Raw genomic sequence first — 21,641 nt, forward strand, 5'->3', positions numbered from 1 at the left:
TGCTCAATGATCACTGGGTCACTGATGAAATGAAAGAGGAAATTAAAAGTTTCCTGGAAGTTAATGAAAATGAAAATTGAACTAACAGAACCTATGGGACACAGCCAAGGCTGTCCTAAGAGGAAAGTTTATAGCCATGAGTGCATATATTAAAAGGACAGAAAGATCTAAAATCAATGACCTAATGCTACATCTCAAACTCCTAGAGAAACAAGAACAAGCAAAACTCAAAACAAGCAAAAGGAGAGAAATAATAAAAATAAGAACCAAAATTAATGAAATAGAAAAAAAAATACCATAGAAAGAATATATGACATAAAAAGTTGGTTCTTTGACTAAATAAACAAGATTGACAGACCCCTGGCAAACATAACGAAAATTAGAAGGAAAAAAAAAACCCAAATCAGTAAAATCAGAAATGCAAAAGGGGAGATAACAAAAAACACCAGGGAAATTCAGAGAATCAATAGAGACTAGTTTGAGAACCAATATTCTAATTAATTTGAAAATCTTGAAGAAATGGACAATTTTTTACATACTTATGACCATTGCAAATTGAACTAAGAGGATATTAGTCACCTGAATAGATCTATAACACAAAATGAAATTGAAGCAGCAATAGAGTATCTCCAAAAAGAAAAGTCCAGGACCTGATGGATTCTCTGCTGAAGTCTATCAGACCTTTAAAGAAGAACTAATTCCAACTCTCCTTAAACTTTTCCATGAAATAGAAAGGGAAGGAACACTGCCTAACTCAATTTATGAAGCCAGTATTACACTCATCCCAAAACAAGACAAAGACACCTCCAAAAAGGAGAACTATAGGTCAATTTCCTTAATAAACATCAATATAAAAATCCTCAATAAAATAATAGCAAGCTGAATCTGACAACATTTCAAAAACCTCATTCTCCATGACCAAGTAGGCTTCATCCCTGGGATGCAGGGGTGGTTCAACGTATGAAAATCAATAAACATAATAAACCACATTAACAGAAGCAAAGACAAAAACCACTTATCATCTCAGTAGATGCAGAACAAGCCTTTGATAAGATCCAACATCACTTCATGATAAAAGCTCTAAGAAAACTAAGAGCAGAAGGAAACTACCTCAACATTGTAAAGGCCATATATAACAAACCTACAGCCAACATCATACTTAATGGAGAAAAACTGAAACTATTTCCTCTAAAATCAGGAATGAGACAACAGTGAACACAATCCCCACTCTTATTCAACATAATATTGAAATTCCTAGCCAGAGCAATTAGTCAAGAAGAAGAAATAAAAAGGAATAGAAATAGGTAAAGAAACTGTTAAAATATCCCTATTTGTAGATGACATGATCCTATATCTTAAAGACACAAAACACTCTACCCAAAAACTCCTAGACACCATAAACAGCTACAGCAAGGTGGCAGGACACAAAATCAACTTCCAAAACTCAATATCTTTTCTATACACCGACAATGAACAAATTGAGAAAGAATATCTTGAAACAGTTACATTTAAAATAGCCTCAAAAAAAAATCAAATACCTAGGAGTAAGCTTTACAAAGGATGTGAATGACCTCTACAAGGGGAACTACAAACCCCTGAAGAAAGAGATTGAGGAAGACTACAGAAAGCTCTCCCATGCTCATGGATTGGTAGAATCAACATAGTAAAAATGGCTATACTAATAAAAGCAACCCATGTTAATGCAATTCCCATCAAAATCCCAATGACATTCATCACAGAGATTGAAAAATCTACCCTAAAGTTCATTTGGAAACACAAGAGACTGCAAATAGCCAAGGCAGTACTTAGCAAAAAGAGCAATGCTGGAGGTATCAAAATACCTGACTTCAAACTATACTAAAAAGCAATAGCAATAAAAATAGCATGGTACTGGTACAAAATCAGACCATGTGGCCAGTGGAACTGAATAGAGGGCCTGGAAATGAATCCACAGAACTATGCCCACCTTATTTTTGACAAAGGCACCAAAAACATACCATGGAGAAAAGACAGCTTTTTCCACAAATGTTGGTGGGAAAAGTGCTTATCTGTCTGCAAAAAGCTGAAACTAGATCCATGTTTATCACCCTGTACTAGTATCAATTCAAAATCAATCAAGGATCTTAGTATCAGACCCGAAAATCTGAAGTTAGTACAGGAAGGAGTAGGAAACACTCTGGAAGGAATAAGCATAGGCAAGGACCTCCGCAATAGAATCCCAGCAGCTCACCAACTAAGAGAAAGTCTGGACAAATGGGATTACATAAACTTAAAAAGCTTCTGTACAACAAAAGAAATAGTCTCTAAACTGAAGAGACCATCCACAGAGTGGGAGAAAATATTTGCCTGGTATACATTGGATAACCGGAATATACAGGGAGCTCAAAAATCTAAACTACTCCAAAATCAATGAACCAATAAAAAAATGGGAAATGAACTAAACTGATTTTTCTCAAAAAAAAAAAAGAATTCAAATGGCCAAAAAACACATGAAAAAAATGCTCAACATCTCTCGCCATAAAGGAAATGCAAATATAAACCACACTAAGATTCCATCTCAGCCCTGTTAGAATAGCCATCATCAAAAACATCTCCAACAACAGGTGTTGGCGAGGATGTGGAGAATAAGGAACCCTCATACACTGCCAGTGGGAATGCAAGCTAGTGCAACCACTCTGGAAAACAATACGGAAGCTTCTTAAGAAACTAAACACAGATCTGCCATATGATCCAGCAGTTCAACACTTAGGGATTTACCCAAATGAATGCAACTCAGGTTACTCCAGAGGCACTTGCACACTCATGTTTATTGCAGCACTATTCATAATAACCAAGTTATGGAAACAGCCAAGGTGCCTCTCTACTGACAAATGGATTAAGAACATGTGGTATTTATACACTATGGAATTTTACTTAGACATGAAGAAGAATGAAATCTTATCATCTGCAATTAAATGGATGGAACTGGAGAACATCATCTTGAGTGAGGTTAGCCAGGCTCAGAAGACCAAAAATCATATGTTCTCTATCATATGTGGACTTTAGATATAGGGCAAATGCAGTAATGTTGTTGGACTTGGGTCACATCCTAAGGGGAAAGCACATACGGGAAGAATGTGATAGGTAGAAAATCCAAAACATGAAATTGTCTGATGTCCCCACTGCAAAGGGGTTCATACAGTAACCTTAAAATGACAGAGATCAATATGGGAAGGAGACCAGGAAGTATTGAAGAGGTCTAGTAGAGATGAATCAATTCGGGTTGTAACACACATGTGCATGGAGATGATTCTAGGAATCTCTCTGTATAGCTGTCCTTATCTCAACTAGCAAAAGAAGATCCTCAAGTGAGCAGGGTTGAAGTCAAAGGACCTTTCAGACATAACCCAGCAATTTGAACTATACACAGTGCTTTGTGGTATCAGAACAATTTGTAACATGCAAATAATGTGGGAAAATAGTATTGCTCAGCTCCCAGAGAAACATTTGTTTCCTAGTTAACACAACTGCAGTATTACTATATTTATGCTTTTTGCATTTAAAATATTGGTTTGGGTTAATTCCATTATACCTTCATAGGATTCCCTCAGGAGTTCCAGGTTTTCTTCACACTACTCTACATAATGATACTAAGTTAACTAAGCTACTTTGATATCTGGAAACTACTACTGAAGCTCCAGTCTAACAACAAGCACAAGCAGAAGCAGATTCACAAGTTAGCTTTCACAAATTGTTACCTGAAGTTTCAGGTGGTCATTATTTGCTTAAAATACAGAGTTTACTTGGACTGGTTCTTATTTCCTTCCAAAGTTCTGAAAATAATGTAAATATTGGTTTCAGATCCCAACTCTCTGGTTCATGTACATTTAGTTTTTAAATGGTGGAACTTTGTTCTATTTTGTTAGGTAAAATGTTTTGGTTTCATTGAGGGAAGATGCTGCTGAATGGGACATTGCACCCTTGAAAGATTAAATATAATTACACTCTCAAATGAGCCTACAAATCACTGAAGTGTGCAGTGAGATGTGCTTTTACACTTAACAGGTATTAAACGTTACTTGCAAAAGGTAAATTATATAACCCACCAGGTTCGTACTGGACACTGATGTGCTAATGCGTGATCAGTTTCGACAATGAGCTTCAGTTGTGCTCTTCTCAGTCCTAATGTTGATTTCCAGTTTAGGAATAATGAAACAGTTGACATTCAGTGTTAGTTGTAGCAGCATATTGTAATTTTTCAAATTAGGTAGAAATTCAGGTTCATTCTCTAGGAATGAAATTCTATCTTATGACACCATAGTACCCCTTTCCATGATTGTTTTTACTTAATATTCTCCTTGGTATTATATTTAAATTCTTATACAATTAGTTCTTTATATCTGCATTTTTTAAACAAATATATGTCATAATTACTAGTTTAAAAATTTCTAAGAATTTTCCACTGTAATTTATACCCAATTCACAAAATATTAGACCTTAGCTATAATGTGAAATCTCTTAATCATGGACTTTTTCCAGTCTGATTTCTGAAACCAACAGAGAAATGGTATAATTCTGTTTCACCTGTAACATGATCCTGTGACATGGATATCAAGACTATGAATTATAGTGAGGCAACAATTAGATTCATCTGTCTTGGCTTTACAACATAATTTAGGAAGCAGGTATAGTTGTATGGTTGTTTTTGTGTGTTTGTTTTTTAAACCTAAGTTATATACAATCTGTTATGTACTGATCTGAGACTTAGTAATAGATTTTAGAGAGGACATAGAGATCAAAATTTCCATACGTAAGGCATGACTACCTTTAGTCAGACCTCTGTTGCTTGACTACACAAATGTGCCCCAATTTCTGACCCACTGGTCACAGTATTGTGCCTAATCAATGTCCTAGGTTTGTTTCCCCAATTCACAAGCTAAGTGTCATAACAAGACTACTGTAGACTAGTAACTGATGCTTATTTTTTTTGGTGCTGGGCTTGAACTTATAGCTTATACCTTGAGCCACTCCTCCAGACCTTTTTTGTGAAGGATTTTTTTGAGATAGTGTCCTGAAGACTCTTTGCCCAGCTTGGTTTCAAACTAGGATCCTCCTTATCTCTGCTTCCTGAGGAGCTAGAATTACAGATGTCAGCCACTGACACCTTGCCATTTGATTCTTTTCAATATTTGTTTCTTGTAAAACAAAAACTAAAACACAAAACTGAATTTTCAGTTGACTTTTTAAATAAAAAAGATTGCTTAATAAAAAAAAAAGAGAATGTGAAAGTTTAGAGGGCCTGTTAGACATGTGCAAGGGACAAGGGAAACGGCATAAAGAGATAAGAGAAGGTAATGGGGGGTAAAAATGGTCTAAATACACTATACATACGTTTAGAAATGTCAGCGAAGCCAATTATTCTGCATAACTAGCATATGCCAACAAAGTTAATCCAGGAGTTTATAAGATTTGCATCATTATGGTTGTATATACATATGTTTGTATGTATACATAATTTGAATGCAAATATATTTTAATAAACCTTGCTATTCTTTAAAACCCCTCCTACAAATACATAATATAGTTGAATGTTTAAAAGTGCAAGGCTACTCACGTAATGGTGATGACATGGAGGAAAGGAAACATTCCCACTCTACTTGAAATGCCTCTGGTTGAGGCATCTTGATCCTGTCCCAGTGACAGGTGATTGACTACATTTTCATGCTGAACAATGTGCCAACTGTGATTTCAAGCATACCTTGGCTTGAACACCCTCTACTGCTGAAGAAATGATAAGACATCAACATTGGATTAGGTGGAAAACCTGAATTTAGGATGCCACTGGTGATGATGGGTCATTGCAAGTGGCTGCAGTCTCATCAAAAATAAACAGACTGCCTAGAAATCTTACGAAGACAAGAATAAAAGGCTAGGCTGCAAAGACAGGAATAAAAACCTTATCTTTCAATGCTCAGATGACATTAAATGATAATAAATATTATGAACTGAAAGGAACTATCACCTCACTTAATGGTCAAAATAAGGCCCAATGACTAAGGATGATGCTCAAAGGCAGAGTGCTAGAGTGCTTGCCTAGCGTACATTAGGCCCTGCCAAAGAGAGAGTGAGAGTGAGAGAGAGTGAAAGAGAGAGGAGAAGAAAAGGAAGGAGGAGGAGGAGGAAGAGGAGGAGGAGAAAGAGAAGGAAAAGGAGAAGAAGAAAGAGAAAAGTTCAGTAGAGGACATTAGTCAGATATTCATCAGGTTGGGAAAATCCCTTATAGAAAATTTAAACAAATTTTTTCAGGTAAACTCAATGAGTCCCAAAAGAAAAACAAAAAGCAAACAAACAAACAAACAAACTCACAAAGCATCTCAGTGTAGTAACGCAGAAACTTATCAAAGAAATGGAAGTAATTTTAAACCAGCAAAGAGAAAGACTTGAGCTGAAAAATATATGTGATGGAAGGCCTTGATAGAAAGGTAGAACACAGACTAAGTGAGCTTAAAGACAAGTGACTTGAGAATACACGATCTGAAGAGAAAAAAAAAGATAAAATGAAGAAAATGAATGAGGTAAGCTTGTGGAAGATATGAGATAAAATTAAAGGAGAAAATAGTCAAGCTCCTGGGGTTCAAGAGGGACTTTGGGGGTTGCAGATGTAATTCAGTGATAAAAAGCTTGCCCAGAATGCAGGAGGTCTTGGGTCTAACCCCTAGCCCTTACAGCAAAGAGGCATTACTGTGCTGAGTAGTGTAAGACGAGACTAGCCCAGAAGACTCCGGGTCCTTGTATTACCTGAACAGAGAACTGGACAGAAATACAAATTACAAAACATTAACAAAATTTTACTGAAAAAAGTAGTAAGGAAAAACAAAAGAAAGCACTGCCAGGAAAGCAATGGGCCCCTGCCTGATGGCAAGGAGGCATTGGTCAGCAATACTTTATTGCAAGAACAGAAAGAAGTATTTCAGGGGAAACGTGACCTTTCCAAGTGACACAGAAGCATTGATTTCTTTGTTTAAGCCCAATTTATACTTTGTAAGGTGAGAAAAATTGGGGTATTCCTTAAGGAGGGGCTAGGGTGGCTTTAAACAGCCTTATCACATAACAAGGGCTATCCTGTGCATGTACTTATGCTAATTTTTAGATCTTTAATTGTATGTATGAGATGCACCAATATTCATGGGGTCCTAAGTAAGAGAACTTGGCCTGGGAGCTCAAATTGGGAGCAGGCTTTTTTTGACAAGTAAGGTAGACTCAAAAGTATCTCTTCTGGATGCCATCTTGTAATGATATTTATGACCACAGGGTATTTACAATTTAATGGGGATATATTGTTCTAGAGATAGTTCACAGCCATGCCGGGGTAGCTTGGTTTGCTTAAGGGAAGAGTGCAATTGGTGAATTATTTTCCCTGTCTACCAACTTGCTTTGGAGGAACTTAAGAATCTCAGAGGGATACAAAGTTCATTCAAATTCAAAGAAATCATAGCAGAAAACATCCAAAACCTAAATTAGGATACAAATATCCACATAAAAGTAGGTCAATGTTTACTAGGCCATTAAAATTCAACTAACTGTGCTTCAAAAAACATTATTATTCAACTTAAAATATGAAAGATGAAGGAAAGGTTGTCAAAGAAGCAAGAGCAACAAACAAAAGTCATGTGTCCCATGATTTCAGCAGAAATCTCACAAGCCAGGAGACAATATCATATTTTCTATGCTAAAAGAAAAGCCTCACAACAAAATAATTATTTAACAAAAGTAACTTTTAGAAATGAAGGAGATAAAAAAGTATTACAAACAAACAAAAATTGAGAGAATATATCCTCACCAGACTGATCCTACCTGAAATATAATTTATGCTCTTTAAACTGAATGCATTTAGAAAGAAGACTAAAACATGGTCAAACATAAAACCCGTTGGTAAAATCACAAAACCCACAAGCTAAGAATGCTATAATATTGTAAACATGATATACAAGCATTCATATTCTTAGTATGATAACTAAATAAAAAACACAATAAAATTGATATATAAAATCACAAGCAATACAGAGAAATGTTAAATGAAATTGAAAATTTTAAATATGGGGGAGAAGGATTGAAAATATAGTTCTCCCTCATATGCAGACTTTAGATCTTAAACAAATGCAGTCATATTATTGGACACGGGTCACACTAAGGGGAGAACCCATACAGGAGGAATAAGGAAAGGAAGGATATCCAAAACTTGAAAGTGTTTGATGTGCCCACTGTAGAGGAGCAAATAAAGTAAATTTAAACTGGCAGAGGCTATTATGGAAAGGTGACCAGGAGGTAGTGAAGAGGTGTGGTAGAGATGAACCAATTTGGGTTCCATGTGCATGGAAGCAATACTAGGAATATTTCTGTATATCTAACTTTATCTCAAACTAGCAAAATGCTATCTTTCTAATAATAGATTATGTCTTCTCTTCATCAAGATTGGAGAAGAGGGCAGAACAGGTTCTGCCTGGAAGCAAGAGGGGTGGGACTGAGAGGGAGAGGGTAGAGGGGACAGTGGGGAGAGATTACCCAAACTCCATTTTCATAAACAAAATATGTTTTATTTACTTCTCATGATAACCATAGGCTAAAACTAAATAATAAGAATAACTAAATTCTTTTACAAAACATAAAAGAAAGGAATGAAGGCACTAATAGAGTATATCACTTAGCCACAAAGGAATAATGTGGAAGAGTTAGAAATAAAGGAAGGAACAAAGAACAATAGACCCAGAAAACAAATTATAATAAGGAGGTAGAAAAGCTATTATCATTCCATAATTACAATGAATGTCAGTGGGTTATATTCTCCCATTGAAAGACATACAAGTCACTGAATAGAGAAAAAATTTCCTTCTGGATGTACACAGACTGTTTGAAGGTGATTTTAAAACAATCTGAGCTTTGATCAAAGAGCCATTTCCAGGTAATTGCATAAGGAAAGACTTAGAGTTCTTTCTACCATATTTATGTAAATATAATACAATCACCATCAGTGAAAAGAAATTCAAGGGAGAAAGTGGACTGAATTAGATTTTGAGTAAAAAAACTGAGCCTGTATTTCACTGGTTTATTGCCACTATATTGGAACTCCCACATATACAAACTTAAAGGAGGTGACAGACTCTAATGCAATAATAGTAGGGAAATTTAACACCCTACTTTCAGCCATGAGCAGCTCATTTAGATAGAAAATTATCAAGATAAAGCAGAGTTACATTGTACCCTAGTCTGAGTGGACTTGATGGACATCTAATGAACATTTCATGCAACAGCCCACAGATTACATACTTTCTTATCAGTACATAGAATATCTTTAGAATGCATTCTATTATTATATAAAAAAGAAGTCTCAACATTTTTTTAAATTGAAATCAGATTGAACATATTTTCAACTATAACACAGTGAAACATGAAATCAATTAAAAGATGTTTTAGACACTATACAAGTACATGCAAATTAAAAACATTAGTATTGAACAGTGAATCAAAGAAGATATCAAGAAGGGAATTAAAAAATTCCTCAAAACAAATCAAAGTAGACAGAAAACACACAAAAAATGGAATAAAGACAAAATGGTAATAGGAACATTATAGAAAGGGTCGGAAAGTTCATAGCAATGCATGCCTACATCAAAAAAGCTTATAGAACTCAAATGAACAACCTACACTTGCATCTCAAGAAACTAGAGCAAGAAAACAATAAAACTGAACATTCATAGAAGGAAAGAAATAATAAATATCAAAGCCAAAATAAATGAAAGAGCATGAAAAATTTCAAAAAGTCAACAAAACAGGTGTAGATTTCAAAAAATAAACAGAATTCACAAACCCTTATCTAGACTAACCATGAAGAAAAGCAAAGACACAACTAATAAAAGAAAAGTTGAAAGGGAGCTGGGATAAGGTTCAGTAGTAGAGTGTTTACCTGGGTGCTATCCCCAGCACTGAAAAAAAAAAAAAAAGAAGAAAGGAATCAAAAAAGAACAGAAGTAGAAATAATGCCAATAATACCACCAGACATACATGTATTATAGAGGTTATTATGAACAAATCTACATGAGCAAATTTTATAACCTTGAAGAAGTGAACAAATTCCTAGATGCACAAACCTTACCAAGGTAGAATCATAAAATAACAGGAAAATGGTAGGCATTGTTGTGCATACCAGTAATCCTGGTACCCAGGAGACTAGGACATGCATATCAGGAGTTTGAGACCAAGCTGGCCTAAATAGTGAGATTCTATCAAAACAAAATAACAAATTACAACAAGACTGTGGATTAGAAATACTCACCACTTTCTAGTGTCACCAAAATCTGAAATAAAACTTCAGGTCATAAGGAAAGGCAAATAATGTAGTAAGGCACGGGAGGACATCAGATTAAAAAAATAAAATAAAACAAAACAAAAGACAACAGGAGAAATTAAAATTATTGGAGTTTTGATTTATAAAAGAACCAAAATGGAAAACTCCCTTAAGTGGAGCCCAGAACAGCCCCAGGCCAATTCATACCTTAGAGAAAGCATCTACAGGCTGGGGAAAGTCAACAAATATCAACATCACTGTAGCAACCAGGAATTAATTCGCAACCAGAGCAGATTCTGGGTTCCCCCCAGCACAGGATAAAATCCTTAGGCATGAGACAAGCTGTGAGACTCCAGAGAGGACAAATTCCACTAGACTTACAGAGAGGTATCGAGGGGGACTAGGGAGATGGAAATGGGGACAGCTAGCCACACTACTACTGCCAAGTTGTAAACACAGTGCCCACCAAACCATAAAGAAAAACACTGGTGCCAGATGACTGGGAGCTACACACCTTACAAGTGTGGGACCTGGGTCCCCCACCCAGGATGCAGGCCCTCAGGCACTGTCAAATGCAAACAGAGCTCCTGGAGGCAATCATCCCTGATAGCAACCACAGAGGACACTACCTCCCTGTTGCTGCTACACACACCTACAACAGCCCCAACCACAAAAAGTGCTGCAGAGGACTACAGCAGTCCCACACATTGAAGCAGACCCTCTCCTGTGGAATCCATACTTTTAGGACCTGGTATTCCCCACACACCCAACCACTACTTATGGTACAGTGTAATATGAGGACTAGTCACTATACTCAGGGATACACAGAGAAGAATCTCAGGCAATCCCAAGCCTAGAACAATTCAGGAGTAAATACATTGGGAGAACCTGGAGGACCAGAGTTTGGAAAGGAACACTTGAACTGAATGAGTATGACTGATAGACACTTTCCTCCTTAGCAAAGAAAAAGTTGTACTGTATTTATTTATGTAATTATTTATTTCATTTTATTTCACTCTCATTTTTGTTGTTCTTTTTTTCTATCTTTTTCACATACTGTTATTTCACATGTACTCATCCCATATACTTCTTTCCCTCTCTACATTTTCATTTGTCCTTCTCTTACCCTCCTTCATTTTTACTTCTTCATTTGTAACTCCTATACCCTCAATATTTTCTAAAACCCTAGCATACCCTATAAGAAACTTAGTTCCTTTGTATATAATCTTATTGGGAGTATAAATGATATCCCCAATGTATCCTTACTTCAGCTTGTTTGGAATTTCTGAATTCATTATTATTGAGCTATACTACAAGTCTAGCAGTGAGAAATTGCACATCCACCCTGCTACTATCCAGTCTACCCAGAGCATTCAGAATGCTTCAACCGAAGACCAGAGGTGATTAAAAACTCCCAGCAGAAACTTGTTATCAGATGGACAATTCCTAACATAGAAATACAAGAAATATGAAAAGCAAGGCAACATTATTCTTAAAAAAGATAACAACCCCACAGTAATGGACTTGAATGAGAGTGGAGTAAATGAAATCTCAAACAATGAATTCAGGAGAACAATAATAAAAACAATCAACACAATTTAAGAAGACACTTATAAACAACTGATGTCAAAGAGAAGACAAATAAACTATTCAATGAATTCAAAGAAAATACATATCAACTACTCAATGAATTAAGAAAGATAACACAAGAAATGAAAAGGGAATTCAATAAACATATAAATCCTGAAAAAGAATTGAAGTTCCATAAATGAAAAAGTTAGTGGTTTAAGTAGAAAACTCAGTTAAAGGCCTCACAAATAGAATGGATCAAGGTGAAGAGAGAATGTCATGGCTTGAAGGTAGGGGAGAGAAATTGGAATACTCTGAGAAAGACAAAGAAAAAAATAATAAAATGCATGAATAGAACATGCATAACCACAGGGATACTACTAAAAGAGCAAACTTATGAATCATGGTCATAGAAAAATAAGAGGTACAAGTCAAAATCATAGAAACATATTCAATAAAATAATACAATGTCAGAAAATGTTCCCAGTTTTGAAAAGGAGATGGTCACTCAGCTACCAGAGGCTTTGAGGACACCAAATAGACAAGATAAGAAAAGAAACTCCCCAAGTCATATTATAGTCAAAGCATGAAATACACAGAACAAAGAAAGAATATGGAAAGATACAAGAGAAAATCAACAAGTAACACATACAGGCAAGCCCATCAGATTTCTCAACAGAAACTGTAAAATCAAGGAGGCCATTGAATGATGTATTTCAACCCCTGAAGGAAAATAACTGCCAAACAAGATTGCTATATTCAGCAAGCTATCCCTCACAATTGGAAGGGGAAATAAAAACTTCAATGATAAACAAAAACTAAAGGGGTCATGAGGAGTGTACCAGCATTGAAGAAGACACTTAAAAAAAAAAGAAGTAAATGAAACCATTTTTTCAAGTTTGGTATTTAGAAAATGCAAACCATTTTAATACTTTGTATTACTATCATTTTTAACTATTTTAATAGCACTGAATATGTAAAAGTTCCATAAAATAATTAAAAGAACAATCATTTTACTGTATGTATTAGACACAATTTATTATCATCAATACAACAGAATATATAAACATGCAAATTATATGGGAAAAACATAAAATTGACTAGGTATTAAAAAGACATAAAATTAACAAACATGCAATTTTATGTGTAAGCAGGTTTAAAAATAATTTGATGTAAATTTACATGCCATACAATTACTCATTTTAAAGGGAACATGCTCATGACTGTGATGACATTCACTACCTTATGCAACCACCACCTCTATTGAGTTATAAAACTTCCATCCATACACAGTGCCCATTCCACACTTCCTGCAGCCCCTGATAATCTGCTGTCTATCCCCAGGTACTTATCTTTTCTGGATATTTCATGTAAAGGATTTATAGGCAAGGTAATCTTCTGTCTCCTGGTGGCTTTGAATTCATGTTTCAAGAGCCATATCTGCTATACATGTGTTGGAACTTCTATGTTCTGATTTTATTTTATTGTGCTTAACATGAAATCTACACTGTTAAAAATTTCAGCAGTGCAATAGAGTAACATTAACTATAAACACGTTGTAATGCAAATCTTAGGAGCTTTCACTCTCACTAATTGGAGATTTGTGTGTGTTTAGTAATACCTCTCCACCTACCCCAATCTTAAGCCCTTTGAAAATGTAATTGGAATTATAAAATATTCATTTTCATGAATGACTTATTTCATTTAGCATAATGTTCTCCACGTTCATCCAGGTTATCAAATATTATATTTTTAAAGTTGACTAATATTCCATTTTTGTAGTATATAACACATTTTATTTATTCATTTACCTGTAAGTGCATATTTCAGGCTTTTTTTCACATTTAGGCTGTTATAAATTATGTTGCAATAAACTTGAGAGTACTAATATAATTTTGACATGCTAACACCAATACTGTTGCAGAAATACTCATAAATAGGATGGCTGGATTATAAAATAAATAACTAAACACATACATACAATCACAGTTGGAAGCCAAATGTCCCTGACAATTAGTGGATAACCTCTAGGCATTTCATTAGGTTCTCAAATGCTTTAGGGATAATCACCAAATTTCCTGGCATCTCCTCTGGGTGATTCTCAAAAGTTCTAAAAAATACATAAATTAATCTCAAACATCCCATCTTAAGGAGCACGTGGGGAAATCAAGAGAGTGGTTTCATTGCAGGTAAAAAAGAAAAACAGTTTCTTATGATGCCTGATGTTACCAGCATGTACAGAAATGCTCACCTTTCTTTCTGGCTTTGCCATTTCTGATTCATTTCTGTCTTTCTATGACTCCATGATGCCTCAGCAGAAATAGCAACAGGACCTGTCTCATTTGTCCTTCAGATTAGCTTTCACATTTTTGCCTAGATTTAGAGGGTAAATGCTCATAAGCATCTTTTCAGTTATGTATATATGTAATTTTATATATAATGGAGGCAAAACTGAGAGGAGATAAAGGGATATGATCTTCTTTAACAAACAAAATCAGAAACAGCAGTAATTCAATCTCTAATTCTGATTTTTTGGCTCTAGGCTCTTTTTGTGAAACTAGGTTTATAAATGCATAGATGTGATGATTTCTAGAATTAAGAATATGTTATTAAAGTATCAGGACACAGTCAATTGTCTAGTTTTAAGTAATGATAAGGCATTCAGTTTACACCGAAATCTGACTAAATTTTTCTGAATGTAGTTTTAAAGACTAAATTGATGTCTTCAGTAAAAACACTGAACTGTGAAAAAGCATTTACTTCTTTCCATTGAACTCCAAAGCAATTGAGAAAAAATAGTTTGCACCTTTCCTTATTTGTAGAAAACTCAAGTGCACTGTGCTCTTAATTTTTTCTTTTCATCATTGCAAGCCAGTGCAAAAGAAAGTAAGACTTAGATGACTTCTTGTATTTTTTGAAGTATTTCTCTCATATTATAATCTGATACAATTTTTCATGTTTAATAAAGGAAAGGAGTCTGCATGGGGAATGAGAATATATCAGGTGTCCACAGCACTGGAAATGCAACAGACATGTAATCACCTACATACATAATCTTCTTAAACTGGGGGATTTTTTTTGTCTGCTCAGAGCTTGCTCAGATTCTTATGTCTCTACTACTCTACATATAAAGTATATCATCTCTATATTTCTCTTTTTAACCAGTCAATATTGGTGCTGTTAATTATTTGTGATATTATTAATGGACTTACACTGCTATGCCATCCCCATGCTACTCAGTTCTGCTTTTTATAATTGTTTTTTTGGCAGTACTGGGGTTTGAACTCAAGGCCTCATACTGGCTATGCAGGTGCTCTGCCACTTGTGCTACTCTGTCAGCCCTGGGTTCTGCTTTTTATTTCTTGAGTTATTTGAGATATTTGATACATTTTCTGTGATTACCCACATTTGTCTGCCTTATATCCTATATTATATTTGAATGATGCCCATGTGGGTGTTATGCAAGGGATTTCAAATGACATCCAGAAATCCATGTTTTTTGTGAATGTTATTATATTTTAATTTTTGTTTATGGAATTGTATACCATAGTAAAATATTTATACATTATGAGTCATTACAATTTTAAACCTTTTTCTTCTCAAAATATTACCATTTTGTCCTAAAGGAATTTTGAATTTTCAATACATAAATCAATTCTAATGACCTCTCCTAATTTGCTCAGATTTCCTCAGTGTTTCCTAGCTTCTTTCATGTAATGTACATCTGACTTAATATATACAAGTAAGCACATCTCAATTATAATGAAAATATCACCAGTGGAAGAGTAATACTTTAAGAAAATTTACATAGAGGTAACTTAAACTAACATTTTATTAAAATTATGAAAATAGAAGAAAAGTAATACAAAACTAAAGCACACTGTTCAATTTTATTTTTGTAGATTTAGGGTAGATATTGGGATGGATTGCATATGCTGCATACTATTTAACCTATTCTTCATCTATTCACCATTCTAGACCTGACAAAGAAGTTAACTCACTGTCCAGTAGGATATACATATACATATGTAAAGAGAATATCTTTCAGGTAAGTTACTCTCATCATTAAGAAAATACAGATGCACATGGTATTTGAGAACTATTTCCAGGTAGCATAGAACCACCACTGAATCATGTAATCCTTTTTCATTCTTCCCCCAAACCTTGCAAGTACAGTTTGTTTTATATATGTGAATAAAGAGTTTGAAGTATGATTTACCTAATGTTTTCAGACACTATACTAAAATATAAGGATTGTATGTACATGAGTAAGTTCTGTATTATTTTTTCATATAAAGACAATTCCAAGTATGTTTTTAATGTTACTTATTCATTCATCTGACTAATATTTACAAAGTGTTTTAATGCTCTCAACTGGTTTACCTATAGATATAACAATTTTAGAGGTCTATGTTTTGCAGTACAGAGATTTATGCATTTTTAAGTTTATCATTAGATACTCTTATAATTGGTGTAGGAATTTTTCCATACTGAGTATAATTAATGACTTACTGCCATTGAAGTTATATGAAAGATAAATAGAAAAGCTGAAGTCATAAAATTATGAAAATGTATGGCATCCAAAGTATCTATAATTTAAAAACTTTTATCTCTTTTGAATACATACATCTCTATTCTATATCTCTTTCAATCTTTCTATCGCTCTAGGATTTTCAAATGTGGAACTATTGATATTTGGCTGAATCTTGTTTGGGGTTAGATATAAGATATAACATGATATTTAGCACATTAACTGACTTCTAGTAATTATAATTCAGTGGCAGCTCACTTCCCTATTGGGAAAAACTAAATACCTCTAGACATTGAATGTTACTTGGTATTTGGTGAGTAAAACAAGTCTAGATGAGAACTACTAATCTCTCTCTTTCTCTCTCATCTCTCCGTAAATATATACATATATGAACATATCAGCATATATATTTGCATTTGTATATACAGACATAGATGAAATGTCTTTATTTTCAAATATTCTAAATTTAAAAGTTTGAATGTATCTCATTAACACTAGTTTGCATATTGAAAGTACCCAAGGTGACAGTGTGAGTAAGGTATTGACTATGCTGATGTCGCTATCCACAATAGGTTTTCTGATAAACCAGGATGGAGAAGCACAATCTCACAGCGGTGAGTGAATTCATTCTGATGGGCATCACAGATCGTCCTGAGCTGCAGGTTCCATTATTTGTGCTGCTCCTCATCATCTATGTGATCTCAGTGGTAGGCAACTTGGGCATGATCATCCTCACCATAGTGGACTCCAAGCTACAGACCCCAATGTACTTTTTTCTCAGACACCTGGCTCTCACAGATCTTGGTTATTCTACAGCTGTGGGACCCAAAATGTTGGTAAATTTTGTTGTAGACCAAAATATAATTTCCTATCAACTTTGTGCTACACAGCTAGCTTTCTTTCTTGTATTTATTGCTTGTGAACTTTTTATTCTGTCTGCAATGTCTTATGACCGTTATGTAGCCATCTGTAAACCTCTCCTCTATACAGTTGTCATGTCACAAGGAGTATGTTGGTTACTGGTGACAATTCCCTATTTCTATTGCACATTTGTGTCACTTCTAATCACCATAAAGATTTTCACTTTACCCTTTTGTGGCTATAATATCATCAGCCATTTTTACTGTGACAGTCTCCCCTTGTCAACTTTGCTATGCTCAAATACTCATGAACTTGAAGTAATGATGTTGCTCTTATCAGCTTTTAATTTGATTTCTTCTCTTCTGATAGTACTTGTGTCCTACTTTCTCATTCTTGCAGCCATTCTTAGGATGAATTCTGCAGAGGGAAGGAATAGAGCATTCTCCACTTGTGGGTCCCATATGACAGTGGTGGTAGTCTTCTATGGGACTTTGATATTTATGTATGTGCAGCCCAAGTCCAGTCATTCCTTTGACACTGATAAAGTGGCTTCCATATTTTATACCCTGGTCATCCCCATGTTGAATCCCTTGATTTACAGCTTGAGGAACAAAGATGTAAAATTTGCCTTTCAGAGGACATGGAAAAAAATAGACAGTGTCTTTTCTTAAAGGTTGTATACTATATAAATCCTAGAAATATGGTTTTGGTATGAACTGATACTGTTTTCCTCCAGAGTGTATAGAAAGCATAAATGCATTTATATATATTATAGATTGTCCTTTCTTTAACAATCTCGCTTATAAATGCTTTGTAAATATAATTGAAAAGAGAAAAATAATTTTCTTTCTTAAAGGATGGTAGGTGATGTATAAACATAATGATCAAAAGTGTGATATTCTCTATTCACAATAGCCAAGTTATGGAAACAGCCAAGATGCCCCAGCACTGATGAATGGATTAAGAAAATGTGGTATCTATACACAATGGAATTTTATGCAGCCATGAAGAAGAACGAAATGTTATCATTCGCTGGTAAATGGATGGAATTGGAGAACATCATTCTGAGTGAGGTTAGCCTGGCTCAAAAGACCAAAAATCGTATGTTCTCCCTCATATGTGGACATTAGATCAAGGGCAAACACAACAAGGGGATTGGACTATGAGCACATGATAAAAGCGAGAGCACACAAGGGAGGGATGAGGATAGGTAAGACACCTAAAAAACTAGCTAGCATTTGTTGCCCTTAATGCAGAGAAACTAAAGCAGATACCTTAAAGCAACTGAGGCCAATAGGAAAAGGGGACCAGGAACTAGAGAAAAGGTTAGATCAAAAAGAATTAACCTAGAAGGTAACACCCACGCACAGGAAATCAATGTGAGTCAATGCCCTGTATAGCTATCCTTATCTCAACCAGCAAAACCTCTTGTTCCTTCCTATTATTGCTTATACTCTCTCTACAACAAAATTAGAGATAAGGGCAAAATAGTTTCTGCGGGGTATTGAGGTGGGGAGCGGGAGGGGGTGGAGTGGGTGGTAAGGGAGGGGGTGGGGGCAGGGGGGAGAAATGAACCAAGCCTTGTATGCACATATGAATAATAAAAGAAAAATGAAAAAAATAAAATAAAATAAAAAGTTAAAGTTATAAAAAAAAAAGTGTGATATTCTCAAACAGTGGGTTTAGAAATTAAAGAAAAGCAAAGGGAGCAGAATTATATGCTGTGAGAAATGATAACAGGTACAAAAGAGCATCCAAATTGTTGCTGTCATATTTTCCATTATTATAATAAAATTTCCCATGTCCACACATTTTTTCTGCAAATCCATTATTCTTATTTAAAAATTCACACATTGCAATGAATTATGTGATAATCAAACTTGGTCACAATTTCATATCAGATTTAATGTAAGGTATTGATTTTAAGAAATCAGTCACATGCATGTGCTCAAATGCCTTTTTTCCTTGTGGAGATGTTAGAATCCTTTTTTTTTTCCTCCATGGACTGCACTTATATTCATGTATGGGCCCAAGTGGAGCCTACTAACTCAATGTGTTTAACATTTAAATAGCTCGTAGTCTCAGCATAGCATCTAATATTGCTTTAGTGAATGCTGTATATGAGTGAAATTATGATAAATATCTTCAGTTCTGACATGAAAGCTTCAATAATTTTGCTTGGTTTTTTTTTCTCCTTTCTTGCTTGATCTTGACTTCTTACTGCATGTTCTTCTTTAAAGAATGATTATTCTTTGTCTCCCCTCTAAAGACATTAATAATACTTGTGTAAAAGACAAATATCACAGGTTTTCTTTCATATGCAGAATCAAGACCTAAAAGGATACTACTAGTAATAATATGACATGATTATAAAAATGTAACTGTTTGGGGAGAACCAACGTGATAGGGGAAGGGGAAAGGAGAGGTTGATGGGAAGATGAATATGATGAAAGTACATTAAGGGTATGTATGAAAATATCACAATGAAACTCACCAAAAAACATTTGAAAAGGGGGTATGAAGATGGTGAAATAAGAAAAAACAATTGAGGGTGTGAATTTCATTAAAGTACATTACATACATGTTTGACAATATTACAGTGAAAACACTAATAAATTTTACCCCCAATGGATCAAAGAGCAATGTGAAAACTCATCAATTAATGATATTTTTACATTGACTGAAATTGAGAGTGATAGTGTGTAAGTCAAAATTAGGAGCATTTGATCAAAATGTTTAAATTTTTTAGTGGAATTTTCTTTGTGAACATTTTAAAATGAAGCTCATGGGCTTTTCATTCTGACACTTTTGTACAAACAAAAAAACTGTATCATCCTTTTGTTTTTTCCAAAGTTCATACATTTTAATGTTTATTTATACATATATGTACATTAACACTAATACAAATATGCACAAAGTAAACATGCACAGGTACATACTTATGTAATTTCACATGAAATGGTGTATATGACTATATTAATCTCCATCTATGTCAAATTATAGAGACTGCCAAAGTCATGATTATAAATAAAGTTTTTATATCAGACTAATTTGAATAATCTTCTCATAATCCTAAAAATACCATGATCCTATAAGCCTAGGTCATTTTCCATGGAGTCATTGGTACTTGATTGCACTTCAAAACAAACTTCTCCATTCTTAGGTCCATCCAGCAATCTAAACACAGACTGTGGTTCAGACACCGCAGATAATGTGCTCAAATTCCTCATGACTTCAAAGGGCTGATCATGAGTGAATGTCTTCCTTATTTATTATTTCTTCCATAGCACAAGCATGACACCCATTCTTTAATCTTCACAGAATATCATCAACATTTTTTAAGATTATACTTAAGTGTAAGTGACATTCTTAAAGAATGTCATCAACATTTTTTAAGATTATATTTAAGTGTAAGTGTAACAAAAAGCCTAGCTCATGGAATAAAATAGAACTGACTGGCAGATTTGGATCCTCCCAGAGCAGATTTGTCCTTCATTATGAGATTCCCGTGTCCCTACTCGGCTTTTGCTTGGTTTTCTTTGGAATTCTACCACTCTGTGAAGCTTTTTAAAATATGCTTTCCTTCTTCATCACCCAGATCCTAGAAGAAAAACCTGAAAAGGATCTCTACTTTAGTCACACATGTTCAACCTTGCTTCCAAAGAAACTCATTTTTAGTTCAAAGAAACCTGTAGTTCAAAGATATATTTATATAGTTGTGATTTCCCTTCCTTCTCTCAGTATAATTTTAAATTATTCTCTATTCATTGTTTTCTTTTATTTTTTGTCATCCAACTTTACTTCTTTATCTTTTCTGTTTTTATCAGCACATATTAATTACACAAAGGGGTTTCACTGTGATATTTCCATACAAGTTTCCTATATAACATTGCACAACTGTACAGTATTATACTTGCTTCTAGATCATGCACTGATTCCTGTCCCAAAATTTTCACTGGGAAGTGTGTCACTTCTATTTATTTAAAAAATTTTTGGATAGTTATTGATCAAAAATTTTTATATAGATAATAATTATCTTACTTTAAGATGCCATTCACATGCAGCTATGTTACATTTGCTAATCTCTGGGCTATTAGAAATAACCAGTTTGTTTTTTTAGTCTTTCATATTTGGAAGATATTCATGTGACATATTGAACAGAATGCAAAATATATTCAAGAAATCTTGTACATGTGATTGTTAACATATTTTGGTTTGCTTCTACAGTGTCGTGTTCATATGAAATTTTATACAATGTCTAATTTTATAAAGTTATTATTATTCTGTCAAAATTTATTTTGATTATCTGTATCCAAAGATATGAGTCTTCATTGTACAAAACCAAGTCCAAGGAACTCT

The 21,641-nt window shown here is 34.4% G+C and overlaps 1 protein-coding gene across 1 annotated transcript; it reads left to right on the forward strand.

Moving 5' to 3' along the window:
* The first annotated feature begins 17,011 nt into the window (after positions 1-17,011).
* Positions 17,012-17,953, forward strand: LOC109702142 (olfactory receptor 8K3-like). The gene has a single exon (XM_074069169.1). It carries the CDS (start codon positions 17,012-17,014, stop codon positions 17,951-17,953), a length of 942 nt encoding a protein of 313 aa, XP_073925270.1.
* Positions 17,954-21,641: the final 3,688 nt, after the last annotated feature.

The sequence above is a fragment of the Castor canadensis genome, chromosome 1 (assembly GCF_047511655.1).
Source record: "Castor canadensis chromosome 1, mCasCan1.hap1v2, whole genome shotgun sequence".
Taxonomy (NCBI): Eukaryota; Metazoa; Chordata; class Mammalia; order Rodentia; family Castoridae; genus Castor; species Castor canadensis.